Below are 22,268 nucleotides of genomic sequence, written 5' to 3' on the forward strand. Positions count from 1 at the left end.
AACTAAATTTTCTTGGACATCGTATTTACAAGCCTTAAAGTATGTCAGATAGATGATTCAGTTTTTTATCAAATCAAATCACTGTTGTAACTCTGTGATAATGCTTACCAGTTAAAGGTTTAATCAGTTTCCAAGTATTCTACTGTATCTAGTCCTGAACCATCCAAGCTAAGCAGTAGTTGCTGTGTCACATATTCTTGAATTTAGGAATTCTATACAATAATCTGCCAAAATCAATTAACAAACTGATCTAAGTCTTCCTTTGTTGAACCCCAAATAATGTTGATATGATTTTTTTCCTTTGTTATTTCCTACTGGTTGCAGCAAGAGCAAAAAACCTTTCATATGTATGAATTACTGTAGAACTGCTGTCAACATAGGCATTTTCTCCATTCCAGTAGATGGAATTCTTACTTTCTGCTGAATATGGAACTCCTAGTCATGCTCACTTGACCTCATTGTCCTTTCTTCCTGAAACTGCACAAACATGAGGTTCTAGTGAGTGCAAAACATGAACACTCTTCTTAATGCAGTAGAATTCCTGGCTTATCCATCACATACATGTCATAAGGATGACTATTCCTTGGAAAGTGGGTGGAATTGGCAAACATTTTATTTCTGAAGAGCTATTCAGCCTAGGTTTTTAGATTACTCTATTTCAACCTACATCAATCTCTGTACTTACTTCCACAAGAGGTCCTAATGTAATTACGGTTACTAGTCTTTGTGTGTTTTTTCATTCTCTGTCCTTAAGCTCAACTGATCTGGTCATAAACAACCATTATTATTTGTGGTTCCTTCCTAACCAGGCTACAGTTTATTCATCTTGGTGAGAAGATGAAGTTTGAAGTTTTCTAATTCCTGTCATAGTGTTAGAGAGAATTCAACATTTAGTAGAGAGCTTCTCTGAATAAGTCAGTGGCCCTCTTTTCTCGCCCTCAGATCATTTTGGCATTCTAACTGTCTGTTAAAGTTCTTGCCAGAATGAAGAGATTTCTCTTGGATATTTTCTGTTTAAGAGCACAAGAGAGAAAAGTAACTTAAAAGTGCAAATCAGCTGCTATTTCCACAATTAAATACTGGTAACAGTAACAAAATTTCTTTTATTGAGGCAATCTATGGAAATTTAAAGTTTAACATAGCACACAGTTACTTGATCTGCTACACAGCTATAGATCTGATGATTGGTGTAGTGATTTGTTTTGATAGAATTTTTGGTAAGAAATAAGGCAGTGTTGAGATCAAAAGTAAAAATAAAGTACTGAATAGATGACACTTAACCAGCAAGTCTTAGTTCTTCCAAGTCAAAAAAATACTGTCTTTGAAATGCCAAACTGCAGTTATATTGCAAAATTTCAAACTATATCTCTGTGCAGCTGACCAATCAGAAAATTAAATCTTCAAAATCTGAAACTATTTCTGTTTTATGTAACAGTTATAGAAATGTCCTATATACACAAGATAAAGTAAAACACCACACAACTGTCCCTTGAACTAACAGATGAATTGAATGCATGACCTTGACCAGATTTATGATGTTCCATCTTAGAGCTTAGTAAACTTAAAATTGTATAAGGTAAAGAACAGACACACAATACAAGAGTAAGGTATGTAGTATTCACATACCATGTAGAGAAGTTTAAGATACAGCTCTACGTATTACCTGTACATAACACTACTGTATCTTTTGTTGGTACAGATGATAATTATCCTTTTCTCTTTGAGATGTTTATTTACTACAACCAAACCTAAAAGTCAAAATGCAGTAGAAACTAGAACTTCTATTTGGTATCTAAATATTGAAATAAACTAAATCATCTTTGCTGATTGATGTGACAGTATCTTTACCAATCAAATTACCTCTTTCTTGTTTTAAGCTGGTTACATTTTCAACTCATTATGTACCTTGAAAGTAATGACAAGAATAATGTACATAAATTTCTCAACAGTACCAAAACAGTAGTCAAAGGTATGGGAGTAAATAAAGATCTCATGCCACCAGACTTGTGGATTCATCATGATCAAATGGAACTGAAATCTTTAGATAAAGGGCATAGTACTGCAACAGCTATGACTGTTACACCCATTCCACGTAACTCACAAGAGCTAAATAGTGGACCTATGATTAGTACTCTGGAAAGAAATACTGGATCTTCATATAGAGGTACTGAAGCTTTATTACAGTTAAATAACCTGGTTATTTTATTTATTTAGTTATTTATTATAAATCTAGAATTTCAGTTGAAAACTCAAAAGCTTGGAGACGAGAAAAAGAAAGGAAATAATCAAGAAATAGTAAACACCTTCTGTTCTTCATGAAAATAGTTTTTAGTGTTGAATGAAAATAGCCACTGCTAGTTCCTCATGTTAAATGTATGAATACTAAATAACCATTGTTGTTTACAGTGTTTCTCACATAATGTTGAACACATACAACTTCTGTAGTTTCAGTGTTCTACTTGTTTTAATTTTCAACTGAAAATAAAAAATATGTTAATGAAGGAAACGTTGTGAATTTTATAAAAATTTGAGTTACACAAACTGGGATTTCAGAAGTTTAACAGAAAAATATACTTTTGCTATTCATTAATTTTTAATACTTATTTGTTTAATAATATGTGTGAGGTGACTACACTTTGGATTAGGATGTTATACAATAGTATGTACTTTTAAGAAATCAAAGTTAATATTAGATTATTTTTCAATTAATTTTTCTTTCTAATAAAATTAGTGTACCAATAATTAACGTATGTTATTCTGGTATAATTGTGAATTTTTGTTTTATACCTGTATTATTCTTTATTTAAAACTTTTGTTGAACTTTCTTTATTGTTTTAATTTTCTTTTAGTGTTTATTTTTTTTTCTTTTACCCTTCTAAACTGTCAGACCCTTCCCTTGAGGATGATACTAAAACCATAGACAAATCCTCCCTGTCCTTGAAGGCTGTAAGAGCCAAACCCATAATGATTCCTGTTGATTCTCAAAAGCCACACCCAAAAGAGCGTGAGTATACAAAACGTGAAGTAAGAACAATAATTTAATTTTAATACAACTTACAAAAACAATACAACTACCACAAAAATTTTAGATTGTATGATAAAAAAACATTTTATATTTTTCCTTTAAAATTCAGATCATCTGGATATTAATCACAAAAACTACGACTGATTATAAAAGAGATTTTAATGAATTTTTATTTTCTCAAATGCCGTGACCTATTTTTTAATTAAACACATCTTTTAAAGAAACATTCTGTGCATGAAATGGTAACTAAATCAAAACAATAAACATGTTAGATTACTTACTCAAATGAATTGTTTTATTATAATCAGTTCTTTTAAAGATAAAATTAGGAATTACATAGTGTGTTTCAAAGCAATTAAAAGCTCTGATTTTGGTTGAGAACCTTAAAGTACATTATATTAGTGTCAATCTTGTTTATAAACTAGTATGTAAAATATCTGTAATTAGTAACTTAATCAGTTTTTCTTAACAGTTATTTTCATGTGACTATATCAGTGATTTTTTTGCATGGATTTAATCAAGCTCATTACTTTCTATCAGTCACAAAATGGTCACTATCAGCAATTGAAAATTTGTCTAGTAATGTAATGGAGAAATAAGAGCTAAGTAATTTCCAAGGAATAAGTAAGAAATTCATAATCAAATACATTTTTAATTTATAAATTTTATAAAATGTAACCAAATACCTTTTCTTTATGAACAACTATGAATCAATACTAGTTGAGAATAGTAACTTTTATAAAAATCCTTTAACTTGAGAAGAGCCTTTTGTTCACACTATTTTTAAAATCATTGTTTTTTAACTGCTTGTTTTAAATCTTTTCATTATTTAAATGTGCTCTCAAACTATTGAAATCTAATCTACAATTATATTAACTATATTTTCTAGTTGAGCATTATCAAAAAATTTCTCTTTTCATCACAAGTTTGAAATCATTTAAATTTTATAATATATTTTTAAGTGCTATATTAACTACCATGGTAAAATTTTACTTAACCTCAAAATATTAAAAAAATAGAATTTTGGATTCAGCAAAGAGAAAAAAGTTTTAATAATTTTAACATTTTTCTAAAATATCACTTTTTTCTATTATTCTTTTTTCATTTTGTTTGTTTTAACCATAAAGCTATATAATAGGCTTCTTCTCTATGCCAACTGATGGATAAAATCCCAATCTTGATGACAAGAAACCCACTTGAAGTAAATATGCGTTTCAGAACACCTGGTATGGGTATTAACACTTTTACTAATAAAACAAAGAATGTTTTGACCTACCTAGGTCATCTTCAGGTTAACAAAGAGAGAGTTTGGAACTGACTGTTACTGGACACGTCTTAGGAACAAGAGTATAAACGGGCACAGGACTGTAGAGGGGGTTTCAGTTAGATGTTAGGTTATTAATTAGTATAGGTATAAAGGTGTTTCTTTATATTGGTTTAATTTTGGTTTTGGTTGTTTTATAATACTACTACAAATGAAAAAAACCAACATAATCTCAGAAAACCTTTATTCTTACCTACGTAGGACTGACTCATGCACACCACAACTATAAGGCACCCCCAAACCTCACAAACCCAATTGTCCACTATGACTCATAATGTTGACCTATGGATCATTCAACTACAACATTGGTAAACACATAGCGTGGACATTTTCTAAATATGTAACATCAGCTGGCTTCTCTTTCAAAGACTCTTTTAACTTTAAATGTATTCTTGATCAATTAAACCATAAAACCAGTTTTGATGTAATCTCCCTCTTCACAGAAGTTCCAACTACCAAAGCCTGCAAGGTAGCTTTAAAACTTTATATCAAAGACCCAAACCCATTAATACACATCCTCAGGAACAATTAGCAACCCTTATAGAATTCACTAGCACCAAACCAACTTTATGTTCATTAGCCAAAACTGCCTACAGATAAATGGTCTAAGTATGGAGAATCCCATGTCACCAGTTCTAGCCAACATTTTTATGACACACATTGAATCTCAAGTGATCAATTCAACCTTACACCCACCACTACACTGGTACAGGTATGCTAATGATACAATTGCTGGATACACATCTACAGAACACACACTTAGTTTTTCAACCACGTTAACTCTATACACCCTAACATTAAGTTCACCTGTGAACAAGAAAAACTAACTAAATAGCATTTCTCAACCTCAAGATCACAAGAATCAATACACAATTGAAAACAGAAATCCACAGAAAACTCACCCCTACTGGACTGTACATTCCCTAGGACTCAGCACATGAAACAAAATAAAAACTAAACATATTAAGAAACCAAATAAAACACAGCCACAAAACTTTGCTCATCAGATAAAATTAATGATGATATCAACAAAATAAAACCACTTCATCAACATCAACAAATTTCCTCCAAAAACAGTTGAAAAAATTATATGCACACACCTAAATCAACAAAACACAAACGATAATAAATCCTAAGATAAAACAAACTACAAAACCTTACACTGTTGCTTAAGATATATTCCCAAAATCAATAAAAAAAATAACAAAAAATTTGGAAAAGACTTATAACAAAACACATTTCAGGAAACACCAAATTTATTCAAAAACCAGGTACAAAACTAAAGTCCATACAATGTAAAACTGCAATGACAAACACAACACCACACCAACATAATTTATAAAATCTATTTCAACAACTGTCACAACTTCTGTATTGGAGAAACAAGCAAAAAAATGGAAACTCGATTCAAAGAACACAAAAAACACCTTCACACGTTTTTGAACACTGCAAATCATATAAACACAACATAACCATAGAAAACACTTAGGTATTAAATAGGGAAGCATGTATAAACAAATGCAAAATCAAAGAAGCCGTACTTATACAGCAACTCAAATCCAAGTTAAACCAATACAAAGGAACATCTTTATACATATACTAATTAATAACCTAACATCTAACCACAAAAACGCCCCATACAATCCTGTGCTCGTTTATACTCTCATCCCTAAGATATGTATCTGGTAACAGTCAGTTGCAAACTCTCTCTTTGTTAACCTTAAGATTCGAAGATTAAGGTCGAAACATTCTCTGTTTTATTAGTAAAGGTGTTAATACCCATACCAGCTGTTCTGAGATACATTTTTGACTGATTATTTAGGCTGTATGGGTCCATGATGAGAGGGTATTTGTTTAAACAGTCCTGGATGTACTAAATGCTTTAGATAAGAGAGCTGTGGGAATTTATTGCTTCCAAGATTGTTAAGTTTCATAATCAACCTCCATTTATCAGAGATCCTATTTGTAATTAATTTATAGTGCATTTAGATTTATTCCTCAATTAGATATAGTATGTAGGTTGGAATAAAATGTGTATTTAAATTGCTAGCTTGGTATTTTCTATTTAAAACTCTTAAATTTGTAAATTATGTAAAATGAAAAGATTGTATATTATATACTTGTACTATATTCACTCATTTCATTATTAGTAGGCAGTAAAAGCAAAACAGAATTCACAAGTCATTATTTCCCTGTTAGTTCACCACGTCAGTTGACGTATCCTTATATACCTGCAAACTATACATAATGTGTTTTGGGTTTAGTGTGTAAAAAAATTTTATATAAATGATCAGTTCAGTTCAGTTTGCTACTAATCAGTACTAGAAGAAAACGTATAATGAAGTTTTTATATGTTTTATGTAATTGCACTTACAGTGAAACTATTTAAATGATGTTAAATAGCATCAGTAATATCTTACTTTCATTAGTTTTAGTAAATATGCTTTGTTGCACATCAAAGTAATTTAAATATATATTTTCTACCAACAGAGATGCTAAAATTCTACAGTAATAATTACAATTAATTATAAATTGGGTTCTGATGCTTAAGTAGATATTCCCATTCCTGTTTTTCCATCTTTTAAAAATGCTTTCTATAGATGACATTCCTATTTTAGAGATCAAGTTTTTAAGGTTTGTCCACTGATTTTAAAATAGTTTTTCCTTTATTGTTATTTACATAATAAAAATATGCCATTGGGATCAAAAAATATTTTCTATTCTGAAAATGTTAATTTTAATATATAAATTCTTACTATATTATCACTATCCTCTCTTTTCTCAACATTTACTTCTTTCCTAGTCTTTCATGATGGATAATGACAAATCATTATTTTTTCTTATCCAACAAGTTTAATGACATTGCCAAAACTTAGATAATGAATATTTGTTTATACATTCCCATTTATCAGGATTAGCAAGACTTCTTTTTTTATAATTATTGAATGTGCTTCATCTTTTGACCTTTTCTTTCACATTTTGTCTGTAACTAACTAATCACAACTTGCATTGCAATAGTCCAGAAGTATCACTGATCCACTTAAATAGCTGTAAAACAGCCTTGCACTTAAGGTGATGTTTGGATATAATACAAATATGAAAATAAATAGAACAACTTATCCTTCTCTGGCTTATGTAAAATCTGAGACTGAACTAGTACATGACCTTGTCTGGATGCAAGACATTCTGAATTCCAGCTCTTGAAAAGTTTTAAAATTGTGTTAACTAATTTTTAATTTATCCTATAGAAATGTTAGATATATTGTATCTGTGTGGTACAGATTCATCCACTTGACACTGAATTCCATTTCTGTGTGGATAATTGACTACTGACTGCATTTCTCATAAAGTTTCAGAAAAACTATTTATTTAGAATCAGCTCTAAGAAAAAACAACTTATTTAGTCATCCAGCTAAATGTTTTGATCACCACAGCCATATGTCAGATCTAGATACATTTCAAAATGGAATTTATAAAGATAGGAATCCCTTCTTTATAACTTGGTCCATTTTCTACCAGATATTATTCTGGACTTTTCACTTCAAATAAATGACTTGTAATAGTCATTCTCATTAAGAGAATTGTCCTCATTACACTGAGATCACCTCTGTATTCATATACTATACTACAAATTATATTTTGCAAGAGCTGTTTCCATTATGTAACCTTCCTTATTACACTTAGAACTACCTCTGTATTCATATTCTTTAAAATAACATCTGTTTCATACATTAACTTCTAGGATTTAGCATTCTAAAATAAAATCTAGAAGTTAGGAATGATAACACTTTCTTATGGTTTGGTATATAGTGTGTGTAACAAACATAGTTGTCATTTGTGTTTAAATATAAAAGTTTTCAGGAAAAAGTATTTTTTCATAATCATTTATAATGGCTCCTTCAATAAGTTAAGGATTTTTTTTAATTTACACTTTTGAAGGAAATAAAACTGTTAAATTCTGTTGATTGGTTGTGCTTTAGACAATTATCAAACTCCCTCAAGTTGGTAATTGGGTTGCTCATCATCATCTCAACACACAATGATAAAATTCTCACTGGTAATACATATATCAAGTTCTAAGATGCAATACTTGTTGAATTCTAAACTTTTCCATAAGTATGTTAATTTATACAGATTAAAATTCACCTAGTAGTAGAGCCAATGTATTCATATGAACATAACTGAAATACACGTTTATAATGATAAATGACTTCTTAATTTTATGTATTGGCTTTTTAAAGAAGAAAACGTTTTTTTTTATTCTAACAATACACTTGAAAGTGCATTTAATTTCAGTACATGGTGTGGATAAACTCTGCCTGATGTTAGAACTAATTTCATTTATATGTATATATATATTTAACTGTTCCTAATTACAGTAACACTATTACAACTACTAGATATTTTTTTAAAATTTGTAACACCTACAAATAAGGAGTCATTTGTTAACTACAGATCAGTATCTCCATGTGTAGAAGAATACCTAGGCTCTTTCACTGTGTCTATAACAGAGGATATTCGTAGGAAAGTTTGGTTTTATCAAGTATTTTAAAACATAATATATATATCATCAGTGAAAATTTTACCATGGTGTATTGAGCTGATGATGAGGAGCAGTTTGGTTGTTTTTAGTGTGAAGCCTAGAACAAATTAAGAGAATTCAGCAGCATCACTCCAGTCAAAAGTGTAAGTTTTAGAGTCAAGGATTATTGACGGTTGTATTTCACATTTAACACAGACCCTTGATCCCTTTCTACTGTTAAAATATTATAATTAACTGAATTTGCAAAAGTAGTACATCTGTACCAAAATAAAAACTTTCATACGAAAATAATTCTTAAACAAATAAAGGAACAAAGCAAAGCTTACCATACCAAGCAGCTTCTGGAGTTTGAAGAGAACCCTAATAAGCTTATCAATAACATATAAAGGCAAAAATCATGTCAAAAATACATTCATAAAAAATCAGCATACAGAAGTGTTTTAGTGTTTTTACATATGCTGTGATATTTACTTTTTTAGAGTTTTACAGTGAGTATTAAGTATTAAAAAGTGTTTTGAATATGAACATCAGCAAATCACATAACAACCACAAATGATGTAATGTTGTTATATGATGGCATTTATCAGAACTACATTAGTATCTTGTTTGGTGTTCATAGGTGGTATGATGCCACTGAATAATGATCACTTTTGGCAAGGTTGTGTAACAGCCCTTTCCAACAAAAAATATTGATTCATTCAGATCATAAAAATGTCTTTATATTGGGGATTTAAAACTTCCAAGATAGGGTTATCCTTAATACTTAATGGCATTAGAAAGCAAAGAAAAATGGATCAGCAACAAACTGTACCATAACCATGATACGCAAAGTGTATTGTGTTGTAACAGGTAAAAATACATGTACAGAAAGAACAGTGGCAAAATCCATTTACATATCCAAGTAATGGTACACAACATAACCAAGAAAAATCTGTTTCAAAATGAGGCCAGCAGAATTTGGTTTATCAAGATAAGGCTTCCTTGCAGTCATACTTCCTGTTCAATAATCACATACCTTAAGCAGCTGGAAAATAAAATGGACATTCTTGCTAATCCATATGGAGACAAATCTGTCAAGACAGCAGATGCAGTGCCTATGAATTTCTGTAAAATTTGATGGTTAAAATGGGTAATGGAAAGTCACCATCCTTGTACACAAAATATATTGTGGGGAACTGGGAAGAGTGGTATGTTTTGGACATGACAACCTTATGGGGAACCTTTTGCAATGAAGACTATTTTACAGACTATTGTCAGTATGCACAATTGTAAAATAGACCATGACAGGACATGGTAACAGACTGTAATGACATAGTAGGACTCCAAAATTGTTTCAATATAATGTATTCAACCTCTCTATATACATTTTAAATCTTATGTGACATTTTTTGTATTGTATTAGTAACCATTTTCAAGTGTAAATACTTATTTCACACATAATTTATATTCTGGTTTTGATGTTACAAAGATCAGATGTTTGTTGTTTAACCTGTTTATTTTTCTTCCTGCCTTTTTATAGAAGTATATGGTGAAAATGGTTTATTTCTTTTTTATGGCTTTTTTTCAAAAGACATTTTAATGGTTTCTTTATATATATTATATATTGTCATACTAATAGGCTTTATATATGCATATGTATAAATGTGCACATTCTTTTTTTTATTAATTGGCCCATTTGGCTCCAATTTCCAGGTTATGTATACACATAGCATTTGCAGTGGTGTAATTGGTGATGATGTGTTACAGCGTTTTTCATAGCTTCATGTGCTTTTTGAAATTATCAGAGATATTTTATACATGCAACAAATGTTGTCATCAGTGTAACATGAGTATATTTTTAGGCTTATTTTTTATTTATTCAAGTCTTTAATAAGGAAAACATATTTTATATTTTTAATGGTTCAAATGCCTTCTCCTTAATTCAGTTTGAGCATATTCTAATTTATTTTCAAAAAAATATGGCTTGTGAAAGATGTTTACAGAACATTAACTTAACACTTTTGTGTTATTTCCACAATAATAACTTTTATCACGTGTGCAGCTACTCCTGTACCTAATGGAAATATCAAACAACATTATGACGGAACATCAAGCCTGAAGAGGACTGTTTATCCACGAACCCAGTACAATATACCTCGAGCTCATGTTACCATTGACTCAGTTCATGCAGGTAGAAAATCTTAATATATAAATTTTATAACATTAAATAAATATATACATTAATATGACCAGTTAGGAAGAAGTTGACATTAAAATTAACCAATCAATTACAAGAAGTCATTTTCAGAATCCTTTCTTGGTACAAAGATTAGTAGCCTGAAGTTTTTGTTGGTTCAATCTAATGGATAAGAAAAGATAAAAATTTGAATCTTTGGGGTGAATAAACTAGTAAATGTTTATCTGTTATATACACATGAGAAGAAGCAATAGAGATTATGTGAATAAATTGTCTCTAAATGGCAGAATTTTAATTTTGTGTAGATAAATCTAAGAATGGTGTGTGAATAGGAATTTAACTAGTAGAAAATAATAGTAAACTTGTAAACTAAGGTTGAATTAAATGCTTACCACAGAGACCTTTATATGGCCAAAGAGGTTTTTGATTAGAAGAAAGTGTGTACATTAAAATGAGTTTTACATTTTATGAATTTTCAATAATGTTTAAAACCATTTATATATTCAAAAATAGAAGCAAGTTGTTGTTTTTTAACATTTTCTTTACTGGAAACATTTTTGTGCATTATTAAAGCATATACATAAAACTAACTTAAAATTTATTGAATTAAAATGTGATTTTGTTTCACTTTAATACTAAACTTTCCTGTTTTAGTTTTATTACCTTTATATTTGAAGTGTTTCTATCCACATTACCTTCCTTGCTAACAGACTCAGCTGGCATGACCTCACCTACTTCAACACATTCTTCAATTACTTATGAACAAGTTCCTTCTTCTCCACCAGTAACAATTACTATGGGCACTGGACAGTACTCAACATATACCAGTCCTCATCACCCCAACATAGGTGGAGAGAATACCACAGGAAAACGCCCTGTTGAACACCCCCTTAAGAGTTTCAGTGTGCCTGCACCTCCACCAGAAAGTGCACCATCAACTCCACAATCAAAACATATTGGTAAATGTATACTATTAAGACATAAGAATCGTGTATATAAAACTTAAGTACTTGTTAAATTTCAAGAGCTAGGTTGATCACCTTTCCTATGTGTAAAAGACTATTTATTTCCAGTTTCAGTATTTCCACTTTGTCAAACTGTTTACATTGTCACTGATTTATGATATTTGTAGGATCAAAAATATAAAAAAAATGTTTTTGCTTGCTAGGGAAAAAGGCTTACACCTTTTAGCTTTATCTATTTCACTTTATTACACATGCAATAAAGTGGAGAATAAGCAACAGCTTATGTTTGGTTGCCTGTGAAAAAGAAACTCAGTTTGTTTGGTAAATAGACACTTAGAAAAAGAATTATGAATTTACAATTTATTTGCTTGTATTTATGTTTATTTCTTTTCTTTTTTCTTTGAATTCAAAAATATTGTCTGCAGTACCTTTCTTGTATCTATGTTGTACATATATTTTTGTACTTAATTGTGGTTGTTAAGGAACTAGAGTACCACAGATTTTAAAAAGTAACATTTTGATGCTGTGACCAGGTTTTGTTATTGTACAGTTCATTTTGAATGTGCTTCTTTTCCTGTATCATTTAATAATTGTAACCATGGTAGGGCAGTCTCTTAGACCAAGTAGAAGTTAAGGCAGATTGGAAGAAGCTCTAGTTTAAGTAAGAACACGATCATGAAAATGTTGCAAGGAATAGTAGAGAAACTCCTTTAGACCCAGAGCTATTGCTAGCAATAGTGTGAGATATGTCCTTGTTCTCACTTCATCATTGCAATTGAGGGAGTTGATGGGTAGGTAGGGAACATCCAACTACTGTTATACAACCTATAATGGTTATATATTTCCCATATTCTGTAGCTTAAAATCATAAAGAAAGTTTACAATGCTGTTGAACTGGTTGAACATTGTGAGATTTAGTGGGTTGGTCTGTGTGATACACCTAGTTACTCATTAACAAGTCTAGGCTTCACAAGGCAGTGGTTTGAGTCACTCATGATGAGATGCATGCATAGGATGAAGTTTGACAAGAAACACCTTGATACAATTAGGTGGAGGACAGTTTTTTGCCATAGTCCAATGGATTTGGAGTCAGTCACGAGCTTTCCTTGCTGATGGGATGCATTGATGATACCCTGAAACAGTATCTGATGGCTGAAATGAAAAAGGAACGTGACAGCCACGTATATCCCTATGTATCATTCAATTACAATGATGCTCAATTAAATGCATTGGGTAATTCTGCACAAGACATCACCCAAGGTTGCAGACATCTCTGGACACTTGGAAGAAGGTAAAAGTTTTACTGAGTTCATACAGCCTTTCAGTTGCACAGCTGTAAAGAAGTTGACAGTAAGTACCCAGCTAAATTACCATTTAAGTATGAGGTGATGTGGAACAGGTAAAGAATAATAAAGATGGAGTAAAACAGTTAGGATGGCATTTGGTTGATGTCTATGGTATAATGTATGCTTTATGTTGTATGGTTGATTATTATTTTGTGGTTAAGTAGTCACTTGACCAAAGGATACATGATTAAAAAAGGAAGTGATGTTCTTTGCTTTCCAAGTTACCAAGTGGTGTATTTAATAATATACTCTTCAAAAAAAGAAACACAAAAGGGATATTTTTGTTATTTTAAAGAGAAATATATGTAATAACGTTACAAGCTCAGAGTATGTGATGTTACACGTGTTAAGGCACTGATTGTCAGACCAAAATGACAATAAAAGTTGTGCACTTTGAAAATGAAGGAAAACATCAGATTTTTCGCCAAAATGCATTCGTGTCCAATAAATTTGTTTGAGAGATCTGCATGTTCTGCAAGTGCAACATGTGCAAAATCCCTATAAAAGTGATGGGTTCTCGGTTTCCATAGCTCAGTGTTAAGCCACTGACACGCAATACAGTTATGCCAAGACTGACTGAAGCACAACGCAACAACGCCATTGGTCGTTGGAAGCAGGCAAATCTCGATCAGATGTTGCCAGAGCTGTGAATGTCCACCCAAGCACCATCACAAGGCTATGGAATCGTCACCAACAACATGGATCAACGTCACCTTCGGGATAGGACCACCACTGCGACGTCTACTGCCTCAACCATACCAGGGCTGCATGGGATTTCTGATCAAACTGTACGCAACCGTCGACGAGATTCTTAGGCCCCATGTGCAACCCATCATGGTGAACGTCAACGACGTTTTTCAACATGACGACGCCTGTCCTCACACAGCCCGACTCACCACTGCCTTCTTGAGACACCACAACATCAACGTTCTTCCCTGGCCCTCCAGATCACTAGATTTAAACTCCATCGAACATCTTTGGGACGAGTTGGACCGGCGTCTGCGACAGCGACATCCTCAACCGCAGACTCTACCTCAGTTTGCAGCAGCTTTGCAGGCTGAGCGGACAGCCATTTCACATGATGTGATTCGTCATCTCATCACTTCCATGGGCAGGAGATGCCAAGCAGTTATTGATGCTCACGGGGGGCATACTCGTTATTGACATTGAGTGACGTTAAACTTCACCTAGTGAGCGTGGACTTCGCCTTTGCAGACTTTGGATGTTCAGCAGTGAATGTGCAAAGTTTCACACATGTCATACAGAACTTCCCAGAATAAACTTGTTAACAATATATCTCAAATTTTGCCTTTTGCATTTCTTTTTTTTTTGAAGAGTATAGGATATATGTGCAATAGGCCTTGCAATAGTCACATGATTATTTTGCAGTTTGGATAGTTGGTTGAAAAATCAACAGAAACAGTGCTGCAACCCTCACTTTCTAAGCTATTGAGTGATAGTTAATAACAAGACAGTCTGACGTTTAATGATAATTGCTTGACCTATATTGTAAGATATTGTAGAATTCCTGAGAAGCAGAATTTGCAATATTTGCTCAATACTTAGGTGGGAGTGCTAAAGTTGGTAGATAAACCCCTAGGGTAATTGATGGTTGGAGGTAATTATTTATAATGGCTGTAAATTCTGATAAACAAAAATGCTGAAAGGACTTTACAATCCTTGCTTTCTGTGCATTTGCATTTAGTTTTCATGTACATGTTGGTGGATACATGAAAGGCATTTCTTGGATTGCTTCTGTCTAGAAAGTTGTGGATGAAGTTTTGAGCTGCTAGCTAGCACAGATCTTTATCAAATGGATAATTCCCTGACAAAACATGTAATCTTGCATATAAGATAATACTATTTTGTGTTATGTCAATATGTGAGGTTCCATCTGATAATCTGATTGGTATTCACCAGTCTTCCTGAAGTGTAGTAATGTAGTTGTGCTCTAACACAGCATAAAATATTAACATGAAATGTATAAATGAAGTGAAATGTGTAACGTGTTATTAATCCTTGTCCTAATTCAGACTTGTAAATTATAAAAGTTTATAATAATTACAATTCATTTACTTAATGTAATTCACAACATAAATGTTGTTGTTCATGAAATTTAATCTCAACCACTTCCATGTTTGTTGTATCCCATCCAGATTAATTAGATGGATGGCCTTGTCAGTGCTGGATATGGCACGTGTAGTGTGGATGAAATATTATTATATATTATTCTTTGCTTCTACTTAGGATCTTACTAGATTTTCTCTGAATTATTTTTCACATTTCTTTGATAAAGAGGGTTTTTCACTGTCTGTGGGTAGGATTGTTGCCGGGATAATCATGATGATTTGGGCTGATTGCTATGTTTGTGTGTTGTAGCATAGGACAGTTATAACTATTTTGTTTGAATATTACTTTTGATTTTGTGACATCGTTAAAGTTAGAGTATTTTTAGATCTTGAATGGTATGTTTGGTAGCTTTAACATCTGCTTTGATGCACAAAAAGTGTAAATGAAATTCAAGTCAGTTTCTGTGGAAACCAGGCAAACTACTGAATGCTTACATCAATTATTACAAGTGCATATTAGATAATTAATGTGTTATGATGGATTCATAAGTGCAACAACATGTACATGTCTTCCGACACATATCTAAACCAGTTTATGGATATCTAATTATGTATGTAAATGTAATATACATATGAAAGTACAGTATTTGAGAATAATAAAAATTTGTAGCTTGAAATATTAAGTTATAATACATGTGGTGTAAAGCTATAGTGATTAGCTGAAACTACATTGAGAATTAAAACACTATTATCTTAGTGCATGAAAGAGTATTTACTGTTTTGCCACAAACTGAAATATTTGTTTTTGATTTATCACTAAAAAAAACACAAGAAGTTACTCTAAAATGTACACCATACTGTGTAAAATATGTGGGCTTATTCTTTTTACTGTTGTTTTTCACTTTTGATAAGTAAAATATTCATAGTAGTAGGTTGTGTGATTTATACTTCATAGGGGTAAATCATGGTACAGTCATTGTTCATTTGAAATTAAGGGAAACATAGCAAATCTGTTGTTTTGATTTAGAAATATGTTTGATTTGTAGGATCAAACAATTTCTGAACTAGGCAATTGTAGCAAATAATCTTTGTCTTAACCACATTTAGTTGCAGCAAAACAACATAAGTTTGATGTTAACTCCATGAATATAATTCTTGATTTATGATATTAGATGTGATTTTAAATATTTATTCAAAATAAATATATTTTGAGGTTTTAAAAAATTCTGATACTGTGAGTTATATTCTTAAAAAAAAATTTCAGTTGGATGCATTCCTTAAGAGTTCTATTACTTTGAATTCTGCTAACAAAGTATTTTCAGAGTGTTGAGAGGTGGTACATTAATGAAGAAGTTGGATATAACCCAAAATTTGTTGATATATGTATGTGTAATATAGCCATATGCTGCAGATAAGAATGGATAAGTCATTAACTATCTAAACAGACAACATCCCATGATATAAAATACAATGAAAAAACAAAAAAGAAAATATTAACAAGCTTCCATTCCTTGACATGATGGTTATCATCACATATAACTCATATACCAATATATATATATATATTATACACACCTATACCATTACCAGAAACCTGCAAATATTGGTACAAATGACCCAAACAAGTATCATAGACTGCCTAGTTTTAAGAATGAACACAATTTGTAATACTAAAGAAGGAGAAAAAAAAACATATCACTAGAAACCTCCTTAGCAATGGATGTCCCAAACACTGACAACAGAATGACAACAACAGACTTAAAGCCCTATATATCAGAGATTTTTCTAAAAAGGTACAGAGAATGTGTAAACAAGATAAAATCAGAAGTATAGTTGAAATCAACAATACAGTTTGTATGATCACAACAGGTACACACCAAACAACCTGTAAAGACCCAGTGGAAATGAAAGCACCAATTATACAACACCTTCTGTGAACATAGATACTAGTACATTAAGGAAATAAAAAGACCAACAAAAGTTTGAAGTCAGAAGCATAATATTAGACTCACCAATACCAATCTCTCAGCAATATCTCCTCATCATTCTAGAGAATAAGACTATACAATTAATTTGAATATCACTGAATTAATAACATATGAATCACATATACATGAGAAGATCAAGATAAAAGATGACTTATGTATCCGTCTACCTAATAACACATTTGACCAACCTCACTAAAAAAGTTGGCAAAACCTGAATATCTTTCTTTAAAATACTGAAATAGTTAGTAGACTCAAATTCTAATAGGGGAGACCTCACTTGAGTTTATAACACACCAGACATCCATCGAAAAAAACTCAAAATTGAATCCCAGCCACTAACAACACAAAACATAGCCTGTCAGGACTTCCCTGAAGATGGTAGCAGATTAGTAGCCAAAATATAGGGCAAAAACTAGTTAGCAGTTAATATTTAATTATAAATAAAGAAAATATTACTAATTAATTATTAGACTTAATTGATCTTATAGACTTCTACCAATGAAAACAGTTAGTATCTGACTGCTAAAATCTTACCATAAGTACTCTTGTTTTAAGTTAAAATTTTTGAATGAAAATAGGCAAATGATGTAAGTTTGAAAAACACAACCTTCAAGCAAATTCTGTAATATTCATATTTTGTTATTTTTTATCCTTTATATTAGTTTCATAATCTACTTATATCTTGGTATTATTATTAACTTTGTTTTTTGCTGTAGCTGTTTGTCCACAAGGAGTTGCCAGCCCTCTCAAAAAGACCAGATATGTTGGAGACACAAATGTGTCCAGCTTGACTAGGAGTACCTCCCCACATCCTATACCAGTGAGCACTCATCCTGTAGTTACTGCCACACCCAACCTACCAGATCTCACCTCCAGATCTGAGAAAGAAGATGAAATAGCTGTAAGAACAAAATATATGTCTTTGAATAAAAATGTACTTTTATTGTAGCTAACTATGAACATTCTTAGTGAGGGTTTTTATGTTTGCAAGTAAAATAATTTAATCATTTGTAGGTACTCTTCTACAAAGTTCCCTCTGCTGTAATGAACAAGATCATTCTAGACTAAGTTTAATTTTAATACTGATACAGTTACGACAGAAAGTGTTCGTACCCCTGCATTGTGAGTAGTTTTTGCCTCATAACTTAAAAAGTATCACGATTAGGATAATGAAGGTATAGTGTATTATAAATATTATACTAACACACATCTACATAAAGTTTTATGTATATTAACGACAAATAAACTGTTTATAAACAAATAACCAAAAATAGGATGAGCAGAAAGTGTTTGTACATTTCAGAACATGTGAAAAAACTGATATTTCTGTAAAATTTTGTTTAGTTTGGCGAATAAACTACATTATATCATTCCAGAACTAGACACTGGGTTCATAATTATTGGAATTTAGCCAGTAAAACATTTGCTTTCAGCAATTTAGCACCATCTCCATTATTATCTGCTTGGTCATCATGGCAAACAGGAAACAACTGTCCAGTGATTTAAAAAACCGAATTATTGTAAAATACAAGTCTCGTGTCTCTTTCCGGTATTGCTACATACCTTAATGTGCCGAAATCTACTGTTCAAAGCATAATTGCCAATTTTAAGCTTACAGGATCAACTGCTAACCTCCCTTGTTCCAGACACCTCACCAAAATTCCAGAGAGAACCAAAAGGAAGGTTCTCAGAGAAGTTGGTAGGAACCCTCGTTTAATACGTAATAACATACAGAAACTGGTAAGGGAAACTGGGGTGGAAGTAAGCACCTCTACAGTTATGCTCTTCTGGGTTCAAAGCATGCCATCCTCCTAGAACTTCTTTTCTGTTTAAAAAGAGAATTATATCATAACATTATATTAATTTTTTGAAACATCCATTTATTGCCGAAAAAGTTTTGTTTGATTTTTCTTTGAAATATGTCAAAATAAAAAGTCATACATTATTTTGGTTTGACATAATATTTATTGATGTATTAAATGTACAATGACACAACTTGCAGTAAATATGTATGATGTATCAGCTTGAATAATTAGAATTAATATTTTTCTTTTTCATTTGTTTTGGAAACACCAATTAGTAATAAATTAAATAGAATTAGAGAACATATTTGGTTTTGTGCAACTTATATAGTAACAAAAAAATAACATCAATAAAATATTCTTAATAGTGAAATTTTCATTTCAGTGATATTTTTATTTGCTGTTATAAAATAGTTCATCTATTCCATGATACTCAAATGAATTGGAGACGTCTTAATTTTGTAATTAATTTTCTGAATTATACATCCCAATTTTCAGTCCTTTTAGATCCAACAGTTGCAGTTTAAAAAATATGAAAAACATTCTGTTGTTGAATTTAAACTAACTACATTATGGAACTTTAATATTTTGTAAGAAAAAATGCATATTGTTTTTATAACATGATTTACTCATTTTATCAGATTTTATTTATTGTTAACTTGGAAGTTTGATTTCTTTTTTACTCCTTAGTCAACCTGTAGTACGGAGGAGCTCAATCAAGAAATGGCAAACTTGGAAGGTCTGATGAAGGATCTAAATGCCATAACTGCATCAGAGTTTGAATGCTGAAGATTTTCATATTCCAAAAGAAATATTTGTTGTATTATAAGGTTATTAACATTTAACTACTTACAGAGATACCATTATAAATCAGTCAGATTCTGAAGACTTCATGCTCAAAACTCATGACAGAGAAAGATGACACTTCTATTATTTCTTGAATTATAACACAGAAATTCTTCTAAAAACCTGAACTTTTTTAAATAACAGATTATGGACCAAAAGAATTTTGTGATTATAGGTAAAAGAATTTGAAAATAGATATGGAGCCGTGTTAGTTATTTAATGAAGTGATTCTCTATATTTTTTGTGGGAAGCTTTTATTCATCCAAAGACTTGCAAACATTTTCAAGCCACTTCTCTCTAGTGAGATTATATCCTGGGGTCACAGTGCATCATGATAATGAAATACTTTGTGTCGAGAATTTAAGTAAGCTCATTTACCTAGAACATTCACAGTTCAACTTGTGAATCCTAATAAACACCTTGTGAAAGGTATAGAACTTAGAAGTTTGATCTTTCAAGTTTACCTTATCAGTATGTACCTTGTAAAGGAAAAAAAAACCTTTTGTATGTAAGTCCTTATAATTTGTGTTCAAGATTTTTTTGATTTTTTTTTGTTATACAGAATTTATTAGTAAATCCTCATATCACATTAGTGAAGGTAGTTCTAAAGTGACCTTCCACTGGATAATATTAATGCACTTATTACAGTGATTAGCTTAACAGTTTTAGTTTCCTGTTGTACTATAAATAATGATAGTTATTATTGATATTCAAATCTAAGTGGAAATGGCTCCTGAAACACCAAACTCAGTATGTACCTGAAATAGACACAACTGGTGTTGTTTTTGTTAACAAAATACATTCAATAAGTAACTGATTATCTTATTTTTTTTGTCTGTGTTGCTGAAGAGTTTCCATTTAGGAAAATTCTCTAAAGTGTATCAAACCTAGTTTCACTGTAATTCTTTGGAAAGTAATTGTGTTTTTACTTATAGTATATTCTTGCTTCTAAATTAAGGTTATTCACTTAAATTCTTTTTTCAACTTTGTAAAGAATAATTTTTTTCTTACTAATTATCAAGTGCCATTTATGTGTATATATTTTATATAATCGCACATAAATTAGTTGCTAGGTGATGCACAGTTGTGTTATATACATGATATTTCTTTCACTAAAACTATTGCATAAAGACATTTCCATAAACACTCATTAAAGTCACCAGAACATTTTATAATTTTTCATATTTGAGATTGTGCTTTATTTGTGATTTCTATTTGTTGAACCAGTCTTGTCATAAATATCAGTAAGTCTTCATGTGAGAATACTTTTAAAAATGTAGTTACAGTTTATACTGTTTTTCACCGTACAAGTAGTTGATTTTTTTTATGTCCCTTTCAGTTTAGAAACTGTAGAAAGATCTGTTTCTTTTATTAATTTTTATTGTAAAGGTAATTTTATTTATGTAATTTTCTGTGCTTGAGTTATTTTGGAATGTGTATCAAAACTGAAAGAGAATAAATGTATTGTCATTTTACTTAAACAAGTGTGAGATACAATTCTGAATACTGGAATATTAAAAGAACATAAATTCATTTATTTTATAAAGAGATAAGTTAATGATTAACATGAGTGGTATAAATAATTAATCAAGTCTGCCCAAACTAGTGTTCATGTTCATTTGTACATTTATTTCTTTTGATAAGACTGAAATTACTTCTTATATTTAATTACAGTAAAGCCAGTTTAATAAGATGATAATAAACCATTTTAATATCTAAAACTTGTAATGTATTAGGAACAGAATTATGCACTTAATAAAGAAATATATAATTTTTCTCAAATAGACAAAGTAACAAGTTAAAGGGAGAAGACAGACTGTGAATGCAGTTGTGTCTACTAAATTAAACCAACAAGTCCTGCTTTAGTTCTCTCAAATGATATGGAAGAAAACAGACATCTGCCTGTTTCTTTGTGTTATGATTAGAGGGACATCTTCAGAACTAAGTATGGTTTAGTATGTGACTGTGAAACTACATGCATGTATGTTACTGTTTTTAATAAAATACTACCCCAACTGTGTTAAATACAAACTGTTTCCTTGTAAATGGAGAAGCTCAAGTCCAGATCGTTGTTGGTGTTATCATCATGCTATGATAGCAGATCTTGGCTTCAGCACTGGCATTTTAGGCATATGTGTTCTACCCACGATATTTGTTGGAATAGTCAGTATATTAAGTGAACTG

The 22,268-nt window shown here is 31.1% G+C and overlaps 1 protein-coding gene across 6 annotated transcripts in view; it reads left to right on the top strand.

Moving 5' to 3' along the window:
* LOC143237305 (neogenin-like) overlaps positions 1-21,565 on the top strand; it is a 199,780-nt gene extending 178,215 nt beyond the window's left edge. For 5 of the 6 annotated variants that reach the window (XM_076476399.1, XM_076476400.1, XM_076476401.1 and 2 more), the window contains 6 exons: positions 1,950-2,164; positions 2,888-3,004; positions 10,934-11,062; positions 11,779-12,027; positions 18,153-18,337; positions 19,929-21,565. In XM_076476399.1, coding sequence (XP_076332514.1) covers positions 1,950-2,164; positions 2,888-3,004; positions 10,934-11,062; positions 11,779-12,027; positions 18,153-18,337; positions 19,929-20,027 — 994 coding nt within the window. In that variant the 3' untranslated portion in view covers positions 20,028-21,565. The remainder of the gene's footprint in view (positions 1-1,949; positions 2,165-2,887; positions 3,005-10,933; positions 11,063-11,778; positions 12,028-18,152; positions 18,338-19,928) is intronic. The other variant, XM_076476404.1, reaches the window with a different exon arrangement.
* Positions 21,566-22,268: the final 703 nt, after the last annotated feature.

This window comes from Tachypleus tridentatus, chromosome 13 (genome assembly GCF_004210375.1).
Source record: "Tachypleus tridentatus isolate NWPU-2018 chromosome 13, ASM421037v1, whole genome shotgun sequence".
In the NCBI taxonomy this organism is placed as follows: Eukaryota; Metazoa; Arthropoda; class Merostomata; order Xiphosura; family Limulidae; genus Tachypleus; species Tachypleus tridentatus.